At 52.7% G+C, this 20,104-nt stretch overlaps 1 protein-coding gene across 4 annotated transcripts; it reads right to left on the reverse strand.

Moving 5' to 3' along the window:
- Positions 1-760: 760 nt before the first annotated feature.
- On the reverse strand, positions 761-14,157 carry LGALS12 (galectin 12). 4 transcript variants are annotated; one of them, XM_039860282.1, is made up of 10 exons: positions 13,736-14,155; positions 11,767-11,855; positions 11,456-11,669; positions 10,492-10,611; positions 9,875-9,913; positions 9,222-9,248; positions 8,568-8,656; positions 5,699-5,710; positions 4,901-5,051; positions 2,719-4,471 (listed from the first exon to the last, which is right to left on the reverse strand). In XM_039860282.1, exons 2-10 carry the CDS (start codon positions 11,805-11,807, stop codon positions 4,325-4,327), a joined length of 840 nt encoding a protein of 279 aa, XP_039716216.1. In that variant the 5' UTR covers positions 11,808-11,855; positions 13,736-14,155; the 3' UTR covers positions 2,719-4,324. The 4 variants fall into 4 exon arrangements, with proteins under 4 accessions (XP_039716217.1, XP_039716216.1, XP_039716214.1 ...); XM_039860280.1 differs by having other exon boundaries at positions 13,543-14,155; XM_039860281.1 differs by lacking the exon at positions 5,699-5,710 and having other exon boundaries at positions 13,543-14,154.
- Positions 14,158-20,104: the final 5,947 nt, after the last annotated feature.

The raw sequence follows: 20,104 nt of genomic DNA on the forward strand, positions 1-20,104 counted from the left end.
TTTAACAATCACCGATAGGGTGATTCTTTGGGGGGTTCTGTTTACAGGAAGATATGGGGGCAGCTGTTGGCAATTGTTAAATTGTTCAATTGTTTGCTACGTAACTCATGGTTAAATTTGGCCTGTAACAAGAGGGCACGAGGGTGGAAGACAGGGATAGCGACGCTCAGTGGTCAGTCGAGGAACTTTCTGTCTTTTCTCCTCCCTCTTCTCCCAACTTGTACTGCTGAGCATGGCAGCAGCATCTTAGGGTGTCTGTCTGTGATTCTAGGGTCCGTCTCTTCCAACGAGAGCAAACAGGATGACAGAGTAGCCATGGTGAAATGTGACCTTTTGAAGGATGTGGTGGGGAAAGACAATTACACCGTCAGCAACTACTTGGACAACAAGCTTAGACCACGGCTTTCGGATGACATTGTCCAGTTGGTAAAGAATTGGTGAAATCTGGCACTACGATCTTTTATGTTCAAACTGTGAGCACTTTGTTACTAAAATGAGATAGGGCTTGTAATGGAACAATCAGGTAAGACCCCGATGGGGTGATTCTTTTTGGGGTTCTGTTTACAGGAAGATATGGGGCAGCTGTTGGCAAATATCAGAGGAGCCCTCCTGACAGCTCTTATACAAATACTGACTGGCCAAGCACGCAACTTGCCCAAGGTCACCAATGCTAAATGAACACTTCAGAATGTGAACCAATTGCTTTGACTCAAAAACCAGTGTTGCACCCACTGGATCCCATTGCTTTCGATCCCTTTACTGACTGCACCTGGTTTCTTCATCCAGAAAACAGGTAAGCATCTCTGTGCCATCGCTTCATAGTTTGATTGGGAAGGTGCTGTGAAAATTGAGAAGCTTAGCTCGTGTGAGTTGCTTGCCGTTACTGACAGCTGCTCTTCCCACAAGCCTGCGGGGTGCTGGGGACCAGTATTTCGTATTCCTTTCAACAGAAGAGAAAGCTGAGGCTCACAGAAGTCACATGATTTATCTAAGGCTTATCAGCATAGATCCTGTTACTCTGAAGCTGCCATATTACACATTCTCCTGCCTCCCACCAGCATGCACTAGGGCCCTCTAGTCCAGTGGTCCCCAACCTTTCTGGCACCAGGGACTGGTGCTCCTATGAGAATCTAACGCCTGACGATCTGAGGTGGAGCTGAGGCGGTGATGCTGGCACTGGGGAGCAGCTGCAAATACAGATGAAGCTTCGCTTGCTCACCTGTCACTCACCTCTTCCTGTGTGGCCTGGTTCCTAACAGGTTACGGACTCGTACCGGTCCGCAGCCCTGGGGTTGGGGACCTCTGCTCTAGTCCCTGACTTCTCAGTGCCACCTCATCCAACCTTCTATCTGAATCCCTCCCAAGTACTGAGCTGCCTGTAAATAGAGGACACCTGACCTCAAACCCTCTCTAACCCACTGAGGGTTTTCGGAGGGGCCGCTCCCCCCGAGTCTCAGTTTCCTCATGTGCAGAATGAAGGGTTGGATGGAGGGCCTCTGAGGGAGGGCCTGGCTGCCGTCCTTTGCCTCTGAGCTCAGCGCTGAGGGCAGATCCTGAAAAGTCTTGTGTGTTGTCAAGGAGAGTTAGGAATGAGCCAGGACCCAGACAGGGCTCTCTTATCCCCCAGGGGGAGCTGCTGAAGCGTGAGCTCCTGGGGACACAGTCAACTTATTCCCTGGAGAGAGGTCTTTGGGACGGAGGGGAGAATCGGTTTGTCTTCGTGTGACTTGAGGGGGAGGGAGCATCAGTCTTGGACTTTCCTGTGACTCTGAATAATTCACGGTTCTACTTTTCAGAGCATGAACTGTACAGGGACATCTATTGGAATGTCTCTGGCTTTGACAGCGATCATCGGTCTTCTTTGAGAAATACTCACCAAAAGTAATAACGGCTTGAAGCTATTAAGAATTCTGGAGTTAGAGGCTGCTTTGCAGACCAGCTGTGCCTGATTCTCTCTCACTGGCTTTTGGAATTATGACAAGACTGTGAGCATCCTGAATGATCAAGCAAACGAATCCAGTGACCCTTTCATCAAACACTTCCACTACTTAATTGACTCAACAAGCTTCAGAAAGGAAGCAGCTGCAATTAATTGTATAATCTTGGGAAAAGCTCTTAAAATCCGAGCTTTGGGTTATTCATTTATAATTTGGGGGCAATAATAACTGCTTCATTGTGTTCCGTTGAGATAACATGAGATGATGTAAGATGCCTTAGCATGATCCCTGGCCAATAGCAGATGCTCGATAAATTTGCTCAATGCACTTTATTTCTGCCTTGCTATTATTTCACTCTTGAGGTAGGCAGGGAACTAAAATTCCTCTGGCCAACCCCAGCATCTGGTGCCTGACTCCAACATCCCTGCCAGAAGGGCGTCTTCCATGAGAACTCCAGAGACTTCTTTCGGTCACTTTCCATTGGATGTTATTTATCACAAAGAGTCTAGCCTTTACTTAGCCGTGGCTGTTATATGAAGCCATTGTCCTTTAAGTGCCCAAATTAACCTGGGTCAGTCTGCTCCAGGATTTCTGGAAATTATCTTTCCTCAAAACGATTCCCAGCTATTTCCCTGCATGCCCCATGTGTGGGCTCAGAAATAATGAGCCCCAGAACGCTCATCTCACAGGCTGCTATGCTGCTACCTCTACCACCAGCAACCCTCCCCAGAGAGTGGCCCCCAGGAAAAAGCCATCCTCCAGTGGGGTCACCATGGCTACCACTACTCTGGCCCTGGGGGAAAGGTGACAATTTCCACTTTGCTCACAATCCCAAAGATATGAAAGGCTGCTTCTTTAATCCCCACAGCACAGCAAAAGGTCTGCACGGCATCAGCCCGGCTCCATGGAGGGAGCCACGGCTCTCGAGTGTGGATCCTGGTTGCAAATCCTGGCTCCTCCACTTCCTAGCAGAGACGTCAGACCTGCTACTAAGTCTCCCCAAGGCTCAGGAGACAGTCTCATTAGGAGGGTGTGGTAATACCCCTTTGGGACAGGGAGGGATGACAGGAGATAACATGTCAAACGTCAGCATGGGGCCTGGCACAAAAGGGGGAGTTAAGGACAGCTGTCCCCTGAACAATCAGGTGGACAGAGCAGGGCACATTGAGTCGCTGAATCGTACACATAACGAGAGAGAGAGAAGGTAGGGAGGTGATCAGTCAAAGGTTGGCTGTGAGTGACCTGTCCCCTCCTTCTGCACCACACCCTGACACCCTCTGGAACCCAGAGTCTGTCTGTCTGTCTGTCTGTGATTCCCAGGGAAGTTCATCACATTCTTAAGCAACCGGTCTACAGCCCCCTGGACTACACGATCCAGACGCCGGCCTGTGGACGAGGGCGTCGGGGCTGCGGAGGGGCAGGTTGTTCAACGGATGGAGTAGACCCGTGAGCAGCAGCGAGCACTTTGTCACTGACCCGTGAGGCTGTCCCCACCGGTGAGACCCTTCGTTTTCTAAGGTCCGGCTCGTGCTGGAGATGAGGTGTTGGCGACATCAGTGGGGCTAGCGTATGTCTCAGAACGTCGATCGGAGCCACCGTTCACCGAGTTCCCACTCGGTACGAGGCATTTTCAGCAACTTCGATTCGCAACCAGTTCTCGCAACCACTCTGCCGGGTCGCTGCCATTTCCCTAGGGGCACACTGAATTTGCCCAAACCCGGGAAATCTAAGCTCACGGAGGCGTCAGGATCTGAACCCAGGTCGGTGTTCCTCCTCCTGGGATAGCACGGTGCGCTTTGGGACCTGTTGTCGCGAGGAGCATCGGTGGAGAACGCTGGGCGCATGCGCTGACGAGGAGACAAGGCCTGGTGGTGGCTCTGTGGCCCATGGACCAGCTCCGTGACCGCGGACGGGAGCGGCGCCCCTCCGCCACGCTTCACCCTCTATCCCGTCTATGTCACCGGTTCTTACAACAATAAAACGTGCGGCAAAGTGCTGGAAGACAGATGACGCGGATGTCCTAAGGGTGATGGGACGACGACAAGGACAACAGAAAGGCTCCCCTGGACGTGGACCGTCGGCTCCAGAAATGTTAGATGAGAGGAAATAAACATCCGAATCCCTTAAGCCCCTGTGTTTTGAGTCTTTGTTAGGCTGCAAATCTGCCTTCTTTCTCGGCCCTGAAGGAAGACGGAGCCCAGCCCCCGGCTCCAGGACGTTTGGAGCGGGAGGAGCCTGCACACCCCGGGCCTGGCCTCTGCTGCAGACTCAGGCTCGTGGCCCCAGAGTGAGCCCAGCTTGATGCAGCGGCACCAGGTGGGCACTTTAATGAGGGGAGAGGGTGGCCCCAGGCCACGGGCTGGCCATCCTCGACCCCGGCTTCCCCCTCAGTAGTGGACACAGTAGAGCTGGACGCCACCACTGACCCGGAGCTCCCGCAGCCGCTCCAGGGCCTGCTGGCCCAGGCTGGTGGCCCCCAGGCCCTGCCCGTTGAGCGCCAGCTTCAGCCCTCCCTCCTGGCACAGGAGCAGCACCTGGGAAGGGAGGGCATGAGGGCTGCAGACTTCCCGACGGACCCTCTGCTGCCTGCCCCATGCCCCCAGTGAGCCACTCCTCCCCTCAGAGGACACAGAGACTGGACCCACAGGGCGCCCAGCGGTGGAACAGGACAGGGCTAGGGCCCAGCTTGTCAAGATCCACATGGCTCTTCTCAGCCCTGGGCCTCAGGTTCACCATCTGTAATGGGCAGCTTCCTCTAGAGGAGAGCTCTCCACACCGGCTGCATGCTGGGGCCATTGTGAGGCTTTTTAGTAATGCCCGTGCCTGGGCCACTGGTTGTGCCGGGGTTCCTGGGCGTGGGGCGCCTGGCACCACTGTGGAGGGTCGGGCCCCTGGCATGGACGTTTTCCCCAGCAAGCTCAGCTTCCCTGCCCCCAGGATGAGAATCCCTGGCTCTGACTCACCTCGAAGAATCGCTGGGGGTAGAAGAGGAAGGGGGCCGAGATCAGCTTCTTCCGTCCCCAGGACGAGACCCAGGCCAGAGTTCTGTCTGTGAAGGAAGCCCTGAGTGTCACCAGAACATGGGCGGCCTCATCCAGCAGGCTCAGCGTGAAACTGCGGGAAAGGGCCAGAGAAGGCTCAGCTCTCGGAGCCCCCAGGCCGTGGCTCCCTGATTCCCACGCCCCACCCCTGGCTGCTGCTGCTGGGCCCTGAAGGGTGGGATGATGGTGGGGAGTGGCTGGGAGACTGGGTAGATTCCGCCCCAGAAACAAGCGCTTAGTCACCTAACAGCTCAGAGTGGAAACACCTGATTGTGTCTCACACCTGAGATGGAATCCCCAGGTTGCCACTTACTGGCTGCAGGACGATGGGGGAGCAAATGACCTTGCCTGGGCCTCAGTCTGTCCTCTTCAAAAGGGGGATAGTTACATTAGTAGCAGCTCACATCTGTTAAGTGCCATGTGCCAGGGAGTGGCTTACGCGCTCTGCAAATAGCATCGGGGTTAGAGCGAGGCTGCCTGGGTTCAACGCTGGTTCTGCTACGTTCTAGTCCGGTGACCTCGGGCAAGCAAGTGTTTGTGCCTCAGTTTCCTCATCTGTATCGTGGGGGATAACAATAGTACTGCACCTGCCTGTGGAGTGGTTGTGAGAATTAAACGACTTGCCACATGTGTGCAAAGTGTTAGAAGGTACCTGGTATATCATAAACACTTGAATCGCACCTATTACTTAAAAATAATGCCATAAAACACAACACGTACCTCACAGGGCCACTGATGGAGCAAAGGACATAGTGTATGTGAAATTCAGCAAGTACGTGGCACACACTAGGTGTTGTCGAGCTACCGTCGATTTTCTGGACTTCTCACAGAAATCCTGTGCCATGAGTGACGCCCCTTTGACTGACAAGGACGAGAAGCTAAAGGACTTGCTCTGTTGCTAGTGACAGCTGTGGGGCTTCGGGCCAGGATGTGACCCAGGATTCAGGACTCCAGGTTTGGGGCACTCTCTCTACTGCCTCGCGGCTGCCTCTCAGGCAGGGCAGACACAGGCTGCTTTGTGTCCACAGTCACCTTGACTGAGACTTGGCAGGAAGTGGCTGGGAGCTGAGAAGAGAAGCAGGATCCACGTGGCAGGGCCAAGTGCATGGCAGGGCCAAGTGCATGGCATGCCCGTCCCGGTGGGCCTTTCAGGCCACTCCCAGGGGCTCTGGGCTGAATGCCGGGCAGAAGCTCAGAAGGCAGGAACCCTGGAGCGTGGCCTGCAGGAAGCCTCCGCCCCGCTGAGGCCGGGAGCTGGCCAGGCCCAGCCCCAAACCCCTTCCCCAGGCTCTTCCCAAGCAAAGGCGACATTTTGCCATTGGCCTGAGAACTCTTGGAGTCCCCAGTCCTCCCACCTCAGCCCCGTCCGGCACAGCCCTCGGTGGGGTGACGGGCTCCATCCAGATGGCCGGTGAAGCCCTGCTCAAGCACTCTGAGGCTGCGATAGGAGCCCCCCAACCTCAGTGCTTGCGGGGAGAGGACAGAGAGGAAGGGTACACGTTTTGTGCAAACAAACCCCACGACCTCCGATTCTCGCTCCATTTGTCCAATTCAAGACACAGTCACTTTCAAAGCTGCTGCCGCAGCCACATTTACTGTAGGCTCTGTGCTCAGGGCCGGCACTGTGCCGTCTGGACGTTGGTGGCCCACGGCCGAACTGGCCTGTAGAACTGTTCTGGTTGGCCTGTGCTATTCTTCAACTTTAAAGTAATAGCATATTAAAAAAGGCGAGAGTTTAGATAAAAGATGGCTTCCAGATTTTCTCTAGAAATAATCAGAAGATCTGAGTGGGCCCATGGAAAGATTCTTTTCACTTCACCGGCTTCCTACAGTGAACCAGGTGCCTCACTGTTCACGTGACCTGTCAGGCCTCTGAGGGCACACAAGTTCATGGGCCTCGCAAGAGAGCAGTTAAATTATTTGCTGTTTCACTAATAACCACGTGACCCTGAGCTACAATATCAACCTGGTCTCATGTCTCCAAGGTTTTTTTTTTTTTTTTTTTTTTTTTTTGCTAGGGAGAGGGGTGGGGGGGGCAGTTCTATCACTGTAGAACTATTTCCCATTTTCCCATAGGGGTTGGGATTCTGTTTTCTCTCTTTTTTTTTTTTTTTTCTGATGGAGAAACTCAGGATTCTAGACCCAGAGAAGTGTAGTGATTTGCCCAAGACCACACAGTTTAAAAGAGGCAAAATAAGGAATCCAGCTCTGGCTGTCCAGGGTTATGAGCATGCCTGGCCCAGAATGCGAGAGTGTGCAGGGCAAGGGGTTAGTGAGGGGGTGACTTCAAACACAAAACGAAAGGAGAAAGAGTAGAACAGAGGGCGCTCCCCTTACTCCCCGCCTCCGGCGAGAAAATTCTGATACCACCACATTTGTGGAGGGCTTGCTATGTGCCTGGCACAATTCTAAGCATTTATACTGAAGAGGGATTTTCCACTCAAATGGCTAACCTTGTAATCGGCTCTTTGTTCTGCTTCTGCAGACGTGCTTGCCACACAGGCCGAAGGGCAGGGCGACCTCGAGATCAACTGAAGACTCACCCTCCCCTCTGCTTGTTCTGTCTAGATAACAGCTGTATTGCCTAAATCCTTGTAACTGCCTGTAGCCCACAGCAACTCCTGCTCTCTGGAACCACCTGAGGACAAATTAATCAATCGGCCCATGCCAACTGTAACTGCATGGATAAGCCCTATAAAAGCAAGGTTACCCCTGAGCTCAGGGCCCAGATCTTCAGAGCGCTAGCTTTCCTGGGGCCGCCGGTGTAATAAACCTGAGTTCTCCAACGCTCTGAGTGGTGCTTGGTTTCTTGTCGGTCTGATTTTTCTGCAACAATATCACCCCTGAAGCCAGACCTATTATCACCCCTTATTATAGACAAGGAAACTGAGGCACAGAAAAGGAATAACCTAGAAGTTGCTTGGGTAGCAAGTGTCCTCAGCAGAAGCCAAACCCAGGCAATCTAGCCCAGAAAAGTTAGGAAACCCAATGCAATTCCAGAAAGAAGAAAGACGGAGGGACGAGAAGGGAAATGGGAGAAGAAAAGGCGTGGGAGGGGAGGGGAGGGAAGGAGGTAAAAGAGAAACCCTTTGGGCCCGCAGTTTTGAGAAAAGGAGCAGGAGCGCCCCCTGGTGGAGAATCCACTTGGTTACTGTGGCCTCCCAAGTCCCCACTTCACAGCACCAGGGCTTCCCTCTGGGGCCAGTGGGCTGTGTTTCCTAAACCACGCCCTGTGTCATCACGGGAGGTGGCATCCTCTCTCTAGGTCTCAGCCTGCACCTTTCAAGGGCCTTTCTTGAGGCCCCAGGGAGGACTTGTGACAAGAGGCTGGTTGCCCTGACCGGGTATACTAGCAAGGAAGATGCTCCCAGAATTAGAGCTTCTGGGGCCACGAAAGCAGCCCAAGTCCTGGTCCCAATCCCTATTACAAGCTCTGTGTCACCGCGCAGCATACTTCCCCTCTATGCTGTCTCCTCATCTGCAAGACGGGGATTAAATGGTGGCATTGGTGACTAACGAGAAAATGCCCATGTACGAAGCTCATGCCTGGCACAGAGATGCTTCTCCCTCCCTCCATCTTCATACTTACTCCTTAGGCTCTGGCAAGACCAGCCCCCGCACCACAATGACCTGTCCGGGCCACAGACCCCGGGGAAGGGGACGTGAGCAGGGTACCTCCTGAAGGAACAAGGGAGATGACTCACAGAGGGGATCAGGGAAAGCTGCTGTCCCCAGGAGCAGCTTTGTGGGCCACCCTCAGGGGCCGGCAGGGGTTGGGAGTGATGCTGGAGCAAGTGAGTCTCTGCCAAGAGGAGACTCAGCTCTGCTCATTTACTGAACGCTTCCTGCAGGCCTGGCCCCCAATACTCTGCTCTCCCTGGCGTTTCCAGGCTGAGTGGGTGCCTGTCTGTGCTGTGACATCATATATGTCCCCCGTCGCTGCACCCCAAAGTGTAATGGCCCATTCATTGGTCTGCCACCTCAGCAGCCCGTGAGCCACTGGAGGCCTGGGGCTGGTTTGTCTCTCTATCCTAGAGCCTGACACTGGGCCTGACGCAGAAGAGTATCAAATAATTATATGCAGAATAAATGGAGGAAAGGTCCAATGAAGCTGGAGCTTCAACCTGAAGCTGTCGGCCCACCCCAGCCTGCACTTTCTATGCAGGGTGCTGAGAGCATTTCCCACTAGGTGGGGCAGGTGAGGGACTACACCCCCACCAGAATGAGGAAGGAGGTCACTCACCAGCCTGGGGCTCCTCAGCTGGAAAGGCTGTCAAGGAAAGAAAGGAGGGACGTGGAGGTCGCATGGTGTCTGCCTCATGAAAGGGAACCTCTTGATATTATTACAGTAGGGGAGGTTTGGGGTTTGTCTCCCTCACAGGCACCACAGGTGAAGGACTGGAGCCCCATGTGATCCTCTTGGATTCAGATGGACACCAGCTCTGGAGTAACGGGAAGAACTGGAGGAGGGTCTGTCTGTCATTCACTCACTACGTGGCCCTGGGCAAGTACCTGGGCCTCACCTCCCCTTCTGCCCTTCAGGCCAACCCCAGCTCCCTCCAGGGGTTGCTCTGGGAATCGAAAGCTCCAACCTAAAGGGATCTTCTGATAGGAATACTGGGCCCTGCCCATCCTGGGCAGCCATCCCATCCCCACCCACCTTCCCAGGCTGCGCCTGGAGTCTGGCTGGGAGGGACAAATCCCAGCTCTCCAGGGACTGAGGCAGAGCCAGCTGTATCCATGGCAACTGCGCAGTGGGGGAAGGAGAGCTGGGCCTGTGCAAGGGGATCAGCAGCCCAGCAGGGGGCAGGTCACGCTGGGGGAGGACCGGAGAACCAGAGGCTCAGCTTCCGTGGCTGGGACCACAAGGGCCCACCTTGCTCGCAAGAGACTCACATGTCCAACTGGGTACTCGCTGCCACCCTCTGCAAATGGCTGTTTGGAAAGAGAAAAAGCAACAACAGGATTCCGGGCCACTGTAAGCTCTGTGGGCCAGCTGCCCTGCCTGAGCCCGGGAGATGGACAGAGGCCGCTTCAGCCTTGACGGCTCCTCGTCCTCCCTACGGGCCTCCTCAGAGGGTCCCAAACCCGGCATCATGAACGTGCTGATCCCTAGGCCATGCCTCACATACCAAATCAGCATCTCTGGTGGCCGGCCCCAGAACTCTACATGTTTAATAAGCTGCTCAGGCGGGAGTGATGCAGCCAGCTGCTATGTTTGGGCCCCGCGGCTCCAAGTCTCTGAGTGACTTTCCTCCCGGGCACTGCTCCTCCGTGTTGACCAGGCCCCACGCCCAGTATGGACTTCTGCCCGAGGCTCTTGGGCCCCTTCTGCAGTCTCCTTCTCTTCCCCTCACCCCACTCATATCTGACACCTCAGTGGAGCCCCTCTACCTTGGCTGTAACTGGTGTGACAGGGCTTGTTAGAGGCAGGAAGGGGTCCCGGGCCTGTCCAGGCACCAGAGGAAGTCGGCAGCCACTGTCACCCAGGCCTTGGCTCCAAGGGAACTTACGTTGATGTTCAGGAATCCAACGGCCTTCACCAAGATGTCACCAAATATGCCCAGGGTGTCCACACGAGACAGTGGGAGCCGGTAGCGGTAGTGGAGAAAGTGCTGTCCGTTCACACTCACCTGGAGGCACACACAGGGGCTGTTCGTTGAATTTGGACCACGCATTGGTGAGCGCTCTTACCTGGAATTTTCCTCATTTAGCTTCACCCCAACTCTGTGAAGCAGGTACATTTTACAGACAAGGTGCCTGAGGCTCGTGGAGCCTCAGTGAGCTTCCCCAGGTGCAGAGCTGGCGGGTGGCAGAGCTGGCCTCAGAACCGAGGCAGTTTTCAATGCCACTCTCTTCCCTGACACTGCACGTCCCCATACCCACCCTCCTCTTGCCTCTCCGCAGACCTGCCAGCGGCGGCGGCAGCATCCCCAGGCACAGGTGAGGAAAGGAGGCTCAGGAGGCTGTGTGGACCCCTAGCCCACAGTCTCTCCCTCCACTCATGTCTCCCACAAGCTTCTTCCCTCTGGAGAAGTTCGAGAATCCCGTCATCTTTCTGGCGGGGGTTCACATCAGCAGTGAAAGCCCGGAGGCCAAGTTCAAGTTCTCCCTCCCAGTGCCCCGCCCCTCAGCTGTGAGATGGGGAGAATGGAAGTACCTTCCTCATAGGTCATGGCGAGGATTCCGTGAGCCGATATTTAGGGGCTTAGATCAGTGCCGGCATCCTGCAGGTGCTCCTGACTTACTGCGACTATGGCAGTGGCACCCTCTCCAGGGACGAGCACCACAGAGTTCCCACGAGTCCCAGGCGGTGTGGGCCCAGGACTACGGGACCCGGGCTCGGCAACTCCTTGGTCCTCTCTGTACTTGACCTCTCACCCCATCCTCTTTAACACAGTGACATGGGGAACTCCGCAGAAGGAAGGGGGGGCGGAAGGACACACGTTCTAGACACCCCCACGGCCTTCTCCTTACCTTCATTTCCTCATTTCCAAAGAGAAAGAGGATGAAGAAGCTGGCTCCTCTCTGCAGGGCCAAGCGGGGCCAGCGGGCCTCGGCTTGCCAGCGCTCGTTGTGCAGGGTGTTGCAGATGACGTGGGGCTTGGTGGTGTGGAAGCGAGGGTTGAAGTGGATGGCAATATCCGGCCGGGGATGCAGGCTGCAGCCGCACTGGAAATCCACCTGGAACCTGGTGGGAGGCGGGGCTTTCAAAGGGAACTTCTGGTCAGAGGCCCCAGAGACCGGAAGGCAGAGAGGAACCCCCAAGCGGATGAGCACTCCCTTACCTGCGTGCATCTAGGGGTACGTCTCCTTGTAGCATGACCATCTTGCCTGCACGCAGGCCACCAAAAATTGTCGTGACATAAGGAACCACCTGAACAAGGGGAGAAACCCATCCATACACGGTTGTTGAAAAGGCCAAGGGACCCTTACGTCGGAGGGGTAGAACAAGAGAACTCAGCTCTCCTGCCCCTAACGGAAAATGTCCTTATGGTGAAAAATTAGTTTTCTCTGAAACATTCTCTTCCACCTTTTCCCCTTTCCTGGACTTTCACCGTCAAAGCCGCACGGCCCTGGGGAAGCCGAATTCAGTTCCGCTGCCCGTTGGAGCACCAGTCCAGCCGCTCTTCCCATCTCCTAGGGCACAGTAGTGTCCTCAGTGAGGCTTGCTGTCCACTGGATGCCAACCTGGCCTTCAGAAGCCTGGTCTCGAAGCTCCCTGAGGATTTTTTATTGGCCGGAGCTGGGGAACTAGGAGGCAGAAGGATGGACCAGCTGGGACCTGAGCGTGGACCATGACACGGACATCTGGAGAGATTCGTAACAAGGGCCCGGCCTAGCCTCCCGGGCTCACGTTCCTAAGCAGAGAAGCTGCCTGGCATTCTTAAAATATAAGGTATACTTTTACACCCCCCTTTTTCTGGGGCTGTTTCCTCTGCTCTCCTTCCACCCTGTGAAATCTGACTTGACTTTCAAGGCTCCTGACATCTTCCCGAGAATCATCCATTTCGGTGCCTGAACTATTTCTCCCTTCCCCATCCTCTAGAACGCTTAGCTGGTATGACTGGCTTGGCCTTTGGACGGCTGGCTTACAGGGAAACGTGTGGCTGGCTGTCTACACTGGGAGGCACAAACCGAAGCCCCGCCGTTCTCTCCCAAGGCTCAGTGCCGGGCCTTAGCACAGCCGGGGCTCTGAGCAGGCGCTTGCAGAACCAATGGATGTGCAGCGGGTGCACCTCCGGCAGCGTCACAAGACCAGCCCTCACGTGGCATTCTCCACCTCCCAGCAGGCTTTGGAAGCCCAGGCCACATAGAAAGAGCAGAGACCGGACAGCACTGCCCCCCAGGTGGGAGGGAGCTTGCAGCCTGCAAAGCAAGGAGCGGTTGTAACCAGGGCAGCTGCTTTACCCCCTTACTCGGGCACCTTGAGAGGTGCGGGAGCACCCACAGCGTCGCTGGGCTCAGCACTTCCGTCCCTCTCTCTTCTCAGGCTCTAGGCCTGGTCTGTAATTAACAGCGGATGCGATTCTTGTGAGAGAAAGGGGCCAAGTAAGGAGAAAGTGATCATTAGTGCTCATGAGTGGGAGGGTGGAGTCCACTGGGAGGTCAGCCTTCTGTGAAGGGTGACCAGGCTTCAGAAAATCCACGTGGGCACTGAGCACGAGGAGGAAGCTAGGAAGCTCCCACCCCTGACTCCCTTCCAGGCTGGAGGTGAGACTGCTCTTCCTGGGTACGTGGTGTCCCCCCAACGATACTACCCACTTGCCCCAGGTCCTCCTAGTCACCCATCATGCAGTAGGGGCCCAGCACTGTCTCCAGGCTCCACTCCTCTTAAAAATGCAAGGGCCCTGTGAACCCAACAGTCACTCACATCCAAGTGGGAATTAGCTGGTCAGCCATTTTACTAAGCTCAGGAGGGACTTTCCGGAGCCGGTGGGCAGATGCTGGCGAAGCTGGGCCCAAGACTGAGGGCCTTTCCATCCCACCACCTGGGATCTGGACCCCGCTGGAAAGGAGGCCCCCTGAGACCTGGGAGGGTCCCAGTCTGAGTGGCTGCTCACCGGGTGGAAGACGGGCGGCTGCAGGATGAAGGGGTCCGGAAGCGGGTCCAGTTTTTCTCCAGGTGCCATGGGGGATGGGGCGCCAACAACTCCAGCTAATCCCGGTTCCAGGAGCCCTGCCCCCACTGGACAGACTGCCTTTCCTGGCCAGGATCCTAAGTGCCTGGGCAGCTTTCCCAGCTATTAGCCTCACCTGTGCCCTGCAGAGTCTTTAATGCTGTTCGAAGCAGGCCTGGGAGGTCAGGCCTGGGACAGCAGCGGTCCACCTCTGGTGTCACACCGCAGCTCTCGCCCCACCGACTGGACTGGGGCTGTTAGCAGAAATTCGTGTCCAGGGGTAGGAAACTCACACTAACCAACCAACCAATCAACCAACTAGCCCTTCTGAGTCTGAAGCACACTGGCTGGCTGTCCCAAGGGGAAGCTAGAAGCTGGCTCCTTGAGGGCTCGTTTGTGGTTTCTGGGGCTGCCCTCTGAGCCTTCCCGGGTCAGAGGCCGGGGAGCCGGTACATGTGGGCGGGTCCCAGCAGAAGCCCCGCCCCGGCTGCCTGGGTACCAAGGATCGGCTTCCCATTCGCCCCTCCTCTCCCCTCCCCACAAAAGGTTTTCAGCTCTTTCTCTCATTTCCTTGCCCCTTTCCCCACTGTTCTCAATTTTGTAAGTTTTATAGTCCCCTGGGGCTTCATTTCAGCATCAGCTGAAAGTGCCAGGGTCCAGCTGGTGTCACAAGAAAGTGGGTTGGGGGAGGGGTGTGAGAAAAGGGAAGGGAAATGGGAGAGCCCCCTTAGGCCCAGAAAAGGCAGCGTGGTGCAGTGGGGAGGGAGGCGCATACCGCTCTGGGGGAGACCTGCTTTGCTCAGCCTCTGCGCTAACAAGGTGTTTCCCCAGGACAAGTCACATGCCCTCTCTGAGACTTCCCTTCCCCTCTCTGGGACTCCCCTTGTTCCTCCGCACGTAGAGAGGGCAGCCGCGCAGTTTTCCCAGAGGAGGTCTGTGTCTGGGGGGTGGACTCAGATATCTGGGTTTTCATCAAGCTCCCCCATGATCGTTTGGATTAGAGTCGGTCCAGTTTGGTTTAAATTCCCATAAGGTTTTTTCCTTTAAAAAGCAACACAACCGCTCAGCTCTACCCTGTGTTGGGAGGTCCCAGCATCTGACCGCTGTCAGACTGGGCAGCAGGGAGTTCCTGGCAGGACTAGGCTGGGCAAAGGCTCAACCGCGTACAAGGGGTGCTGGGGCAGTGTGTGTGGGGGTGGGGGGCAGGTATCTGAGCTGCTACTCAAGGGCAGCAGCCTCAGTGTCACCAAAAAAGCTTGTTAGAAATGCAAACGTCGGGACCTCCACCCCAGGCCTACTGAAGAGGGAACTTTGGGGGCAGGCCCCAGGAATTTGCATTTTAACATAGTCTCCAGCAGTGGTGTCTTAGGTGCTAACTGGCAGGGCTTGGTAGGTATGCAGCAGAGCAGTTTGTTCAGATCTTGCTGGGAAGGCGGAATTGGGCTGCTGAAGGGGCTTTGTGTGGGGATATTTGATCAGAGGTGTGTGCAAGAAGAATAATCTATATACAAGGCTGGAGAGGAAAAACCAGAGGTGGAGAAACCAGTTGGGCAGGGACCTGGAGCCCTGCCCTGGGAATCAGACCTGCATCCTGGTCTGAGGCAAATGCATCCCCAGCCCACCCCGCCCCCGGCCTCATCCCAGAGGCAAATGCACGACTTCCTCCTCCCCATCCCGGCCTCAGTTTCAGTCTGGGAATCCAACAGGGAGGACATGCTAGCTGGCTGGGGCTGCTGTTACAAAATTGCACAGACTGGGTGGCGTCAACAACGGAAATTTAATCTCTCACAGTTATAGAGGCAAGAAGTGCAAGGTCAAGGTCAGTTTTTTCTGAGGCCTCTCTCCTTGGCTGGCAGATGATCACCTCTTGGTCTGTGTGTTTGTGTCCCAGCCTCTTTTCATGAGGAGACCAGTCATATTGGATCAGGGCCCACCCATAGGACCTCATTTTACCTTAATTACCCTTCTAAAAGTCCTGATCTCCAAATACAGACACATATATTCTTGTTACCAGGGGTTGGGACTTCAACGTGTGGTTTCGAGGGTGATACAGTTTAGCTCACAACAGAGGAGTAGCTATAACTGTTCTCTTTCTGAAACCCAAGGTTATTGCCACAGTCAGGAGTGGGGGCTGGCGAGGGCCTGCAGTGGTGGGGGAGGGGGCAGCTGAGGGAAGGTGCAGTTCATTTCTCTTTTCAGGTGACTCTGATTTGGGGCAGCTTGGGACTCAGTTGGGCTCAAAGCACCCCCAGAGCTTGTTGAATATGAGAGCCTTCAGAATAAGAGAGGGCTTTAGTGCCTACTGGTCTGTCGGGGGTGGAGGAAGGCAAATCCATCTTTCTGAGTCAGAGAGAGGGGTAACTTGTGGGAGAGCACTGTTGATGACCCTGACACTGGCAGGGGACATTTCCCCTCTCCCCGGTGCTGGCGTTCCCCGCAGCAACTCCCCACTCCCTGTACTTTTCCCTCAGAGTACTTATCATAACTTATCATAGTGTATTGAAGACTTATTTAATGTTTGTTTCTTCATTACCCCAACTCTCCAAATATAAGTTCCATGTGGGCAGATTTATTCTTACACCCTCAGTACTGAGCAAATGCCTGACATAGAGCAAGTGCTCAAAATGTATTTAAAGAATGAATGACTATAAAAAGGGATGGTTTATGGCTCCCATTCAGTCCCTTCCTCCTCCTCTGTCTTTCCCCCTAGCAGATGTGGAATTGTGGCCCAAACACAAACTAGTCACATACTTTTCTAACTGGCCGCAGATTATAATGGAGGCAATTTTACCTATATCTGCCAATTACTAATTCATAGCCCGGGAATCATAATCTATGGTCAAGGGATCGCAAGGTTCCCCACACTCCCCGATTCTTCAATCCAGCAGCCTCTTTCACAATCCCCGATCTCGAATGGGTACTATTGCATAGGTTAACTTACTTTGGTTTACATCTCCACCCTTTTCTTCTATCTGATTCCTTTCTAGGTCACTGGAACCTCTCACAGATCCTCTTTCTCGAGGGACCAGTTTTGTGTCATCCTGGAACAGAGGGTGGGATAATTAAGAGGAATACTAGGCCAGAGGAACTGACAGGACCTGACAGCTGGATGGAGAAGGGAAGCTAGCGAAAAGGGACCCCCAAAGTGACTCCAGCATCTTGAATCAAATGATTGGGAACATTCTGGTGGCGATAGCGAAAGACAGGGAGGCTGCAGGTATAATCTGGAGGGGTGGCGAGCTAGTTAATTCCACCATGGAGGTGGAGGTGCAGGAATCAGTCTGGACAGAGCCTGGACATGGGGGATATTCAATCAGTATTTTTGAAGGCATGAAGGTGCTCCCATCTAAAAGCATGGTCATACATTCTTGAGAAAACACTTCCGATTTTTTTTGGTGCCATTCTGCCCTATTTTAGTGGCTGCGGCCGTTTTTCGTAGCCGAGTGCTGTGGGTATTAAGCGGAGCTGGAGCAGCAAACAACCTTGCTTTCAAGGAGCTTCCGGTTTAATTGGAGAGAGAAGACACACATCACAGGAGAGAAAAAATAGGACAAAACCAGCTTTTCAATTATGTTCTTTACCCCAAAGAGATGGAATCATTTGGACAGAAATATCGTAAAATGGGGAAAAGAACAAGCATCGCCCATAACCTCAGGAGGCTGACACAACACTTCTCATTCCTTTGATGTATATCTTACTGTGGTAGAGGAAGAAATTCTTTCTACCCTTCTAGGTTCTTCTGGCTGGTCTAATAATGAAATTAACATGAGACAGGTTAACAAGAGAAAATAACCAAGTTTAATTGCATACATGCGTATGGGAACCCCCACATACATGCGAGGGTCAGAGACCCCCATATACACGAGAGGTTCCTAGACAGAAAGGGAAAATGAGGTATGTGTGACATCTGAGCCAAGGATGGGGTAAGGCGCCCGGGGCTTCAGAGGGGAGGAAGGGCATTGCGGGATGATAAGAAGAGCAGATGTTTAGTAATTAGAAGTTTGCCCTGCTCTATGGCCAGGACGTAAAAAGTTATGTTCAGTAATAACTCTTATCATGGGCAAGGCCCCAGATTTAAATTCTTCACACGATGCCACAGGAGCCTCCGAAGGCCTCATCTGAGCGACGTGACAACCGGGCGTTAGTAGACCTTCAGGGGCTATTCTAGGAAGAGGAAAGAAGACTTCAGAGAGAAGGCCGGAGATACAAAAAGGGATGATAAGCAAAGGTAGCGGCGAACATACAGGCAATCTAAACAAACGTCCGTATAATATCATAATGATAATAATAAAAAAAATGTGAATTCTGGGTCTAAAACGGGCAGAACTAAAATAGCACGAGAGGTGAAGATTGGAGAAAAAGCATTCTAAGATCCATTTCAGAGGGACGTCCAGGATCTCACTTTCAGACTAAGCATGCACATCGAAATTTCAAGGATGATAAGTACGTGTAAGCTTCCAAAGGAATAGAGGGAAATGTAATATACTCAAGATCAGATCTTTATGAAGATTGTAAAACTCCACTGAACGTCGCTGAAGACCTAACAAATGGAGGGATATAGTATGTAATGGATTGGAAGGCTCAAATTCGTAAAGATCAAAACCACCAAAGTGATTTATAGATTCAATGTAATTTCAATCACAATGCCAACAGAATACTTGACAAGCTAATTCTGAAATATTTGCGGAGGGGCCGAAGCCCAAGAATAGTCAAAAAACTCCTGAAGAGGAATAAGGAGGGGAAAAACCTCAAGATATCCATATATCAAGATTTATCATAAAGATATAGTAATTAATATCACATGATAGTGCACACAGATACATTTACCAGTGGGGTGGAATAACAATATTCCTACTCACTCATGAAAGCCTGACACCTGACTAAGGTGGCCTTGGTCATCGGTACTGGGGAAGGAGAAATTATTGATGTGATTATTTTTATAGGGAAAATCAAATTGGATCTGTGCCTTATACTCACACATACGCACACACGCACACACACCAGTTCCAGGTAGATTATAAAAAAAGACGAAACTCTGAAACTTTTACAAGGAAATGTGGAATATTTTTCTGACTTTGGGGCAAGGAAGGACTTCATGAAAAGACACAGAGAGCTAAGAAAGGATTGATAAATTCTACTTTATTAAAGTCAATAACTTCATCAAAAACTTCATAAAGAAGGTGAAAAGACAAGCCATGAACTGGAACAAAATGTGTGTAAACAAATACAACAGGAATATATAAACAGCCCCCACAAATCAATAAGAAGACGACTGCAAAGAAAAATGGGCAAAACACATAAATGGGCATTTTAAAAAGAGGTCTTCTAAATGGCTAATAAGTTTATGTAAAAGTCTCAATCTTATTAGTGATCAGCGAAATGCAAATTAAAACAAGTGAAATACTATTTTACGTCCACTCACCTGGGAAAATTAAGTGTGACAGTACTAAGGGTTGCTGAAGATTTAAATCCACAAGAATTCTTATACCTTCATGGTAGAAGTGGAATCGGTATCACCAGTTGGGAAACCGTTTTAGTGTTTATTGCAAAGATGAACATTTGCGTACCTTCCTCTATCCTATAGATCCTACACTAAGTCCTATAAAATCTCTTGCATGCATACCTCGGGACACATTTTGGGTTCTTTTCAATAGTTTCTCATTTCAGGTTTAAGAAAAAAAAAGTACCTTAATCACCGGATGAATAAATTGTGGTTTATTCACATAATAGAATATTTTCTATTCAAGAAAACGAATTGCATATCTATACACAACATGTATTATACATAGGATCAACTTTGAAAGAAGCGGCTTGCAGAAGATGACATACAGCATGATACCATTTTTATAAAACTTCAAATGAGCGAAACAAAACCATATATTTAGAGAGACAAACGATTTAAAAATAAGAAACATTTAAAAATCTAGGGCATGGTAGACACAAAACTCAGGAGAGAGGTTACATCTGGCAGGGAGATGGGATTAGGGACGAACACAGGTAGGAGGCGCACCTACGCTAGGTTCTCATGGAGGATGGAGTATTCGTAGGTAGAAATTTGATTACCATGTTCCACAACTTCATGTATTCCATGTATTCTGTTGCAGATAGTACACGTTCTATATAACTTACATTAAAAACGAAAATATATAATAAAATATACACGTAAAAAAATACATAGAAAACTCTGAATCCCTCGAGATTTTAAGTCCGGAGTGTGCCTCCCCGGGCCCTCCTGACCCGGCCTCGACCGCGCTCTCCATCTGTCGCTTCGTGACGTTCGGCTCCTCCAGCCACACCAGATGCCTTTACGCACACTCTCCTGCGTTACCTCGCACCCCTGGAACAGCCTCCTGTTCCCCTTTCCCCGCCTTTCCTCTCAGAGCCGCAGGTCCCCGGGCCGTCGGGCGTCCCCGTCGCGCTCTCCCCGCTCGGGGACACGCTCACCGCGCCCGCGCCGTTGGCCCCGCCCCGCGCGCCCCCGCCGTTTGCTGCGCCCCGCGCGCTC

Source organism: Pteropus medius, unplaced genomic scaffold, assembly GCF_902729225.1.
Source record: "Pteropus medius unplaced genomic scaffold, Ma_sr-lr_union100, whole genome shotgun sequence".
In the NCBI taxonomy this organism is placed as follows: domain Eukaryota; kingdom Metazoa; phylum Chordata; class Mammalia; order Chiroptera; family Pteropodidae; genus Pteropus; species Pteropus medius.

Excerpts from the sequence above, each read along its gene's own strand:
- LGALS12 (XM_039860280.1), bottom strand. The coding sequence starts at position 13,611 with ATGGCACCTGGAGAAAAACTGGACCCGCTTCCGGACCCCTTCATCCTG. Across the intron at positions 11,856-13,542 it reads AGCCGCCCGTCTTCCACCCG|GTGGTTCCTTATGTCACGAC; the intron begins GTGAGCAGCCAC and ends CCCCTTGTTCAG. Across the intron at positions 10,612-11,455 it reads TTGGAAATGAGGAAATGAAG|GTGAGTGTGAACGGACAGCA; the intron begins GTAAGGAGAAGG and ends GTGTGCCTCCAG.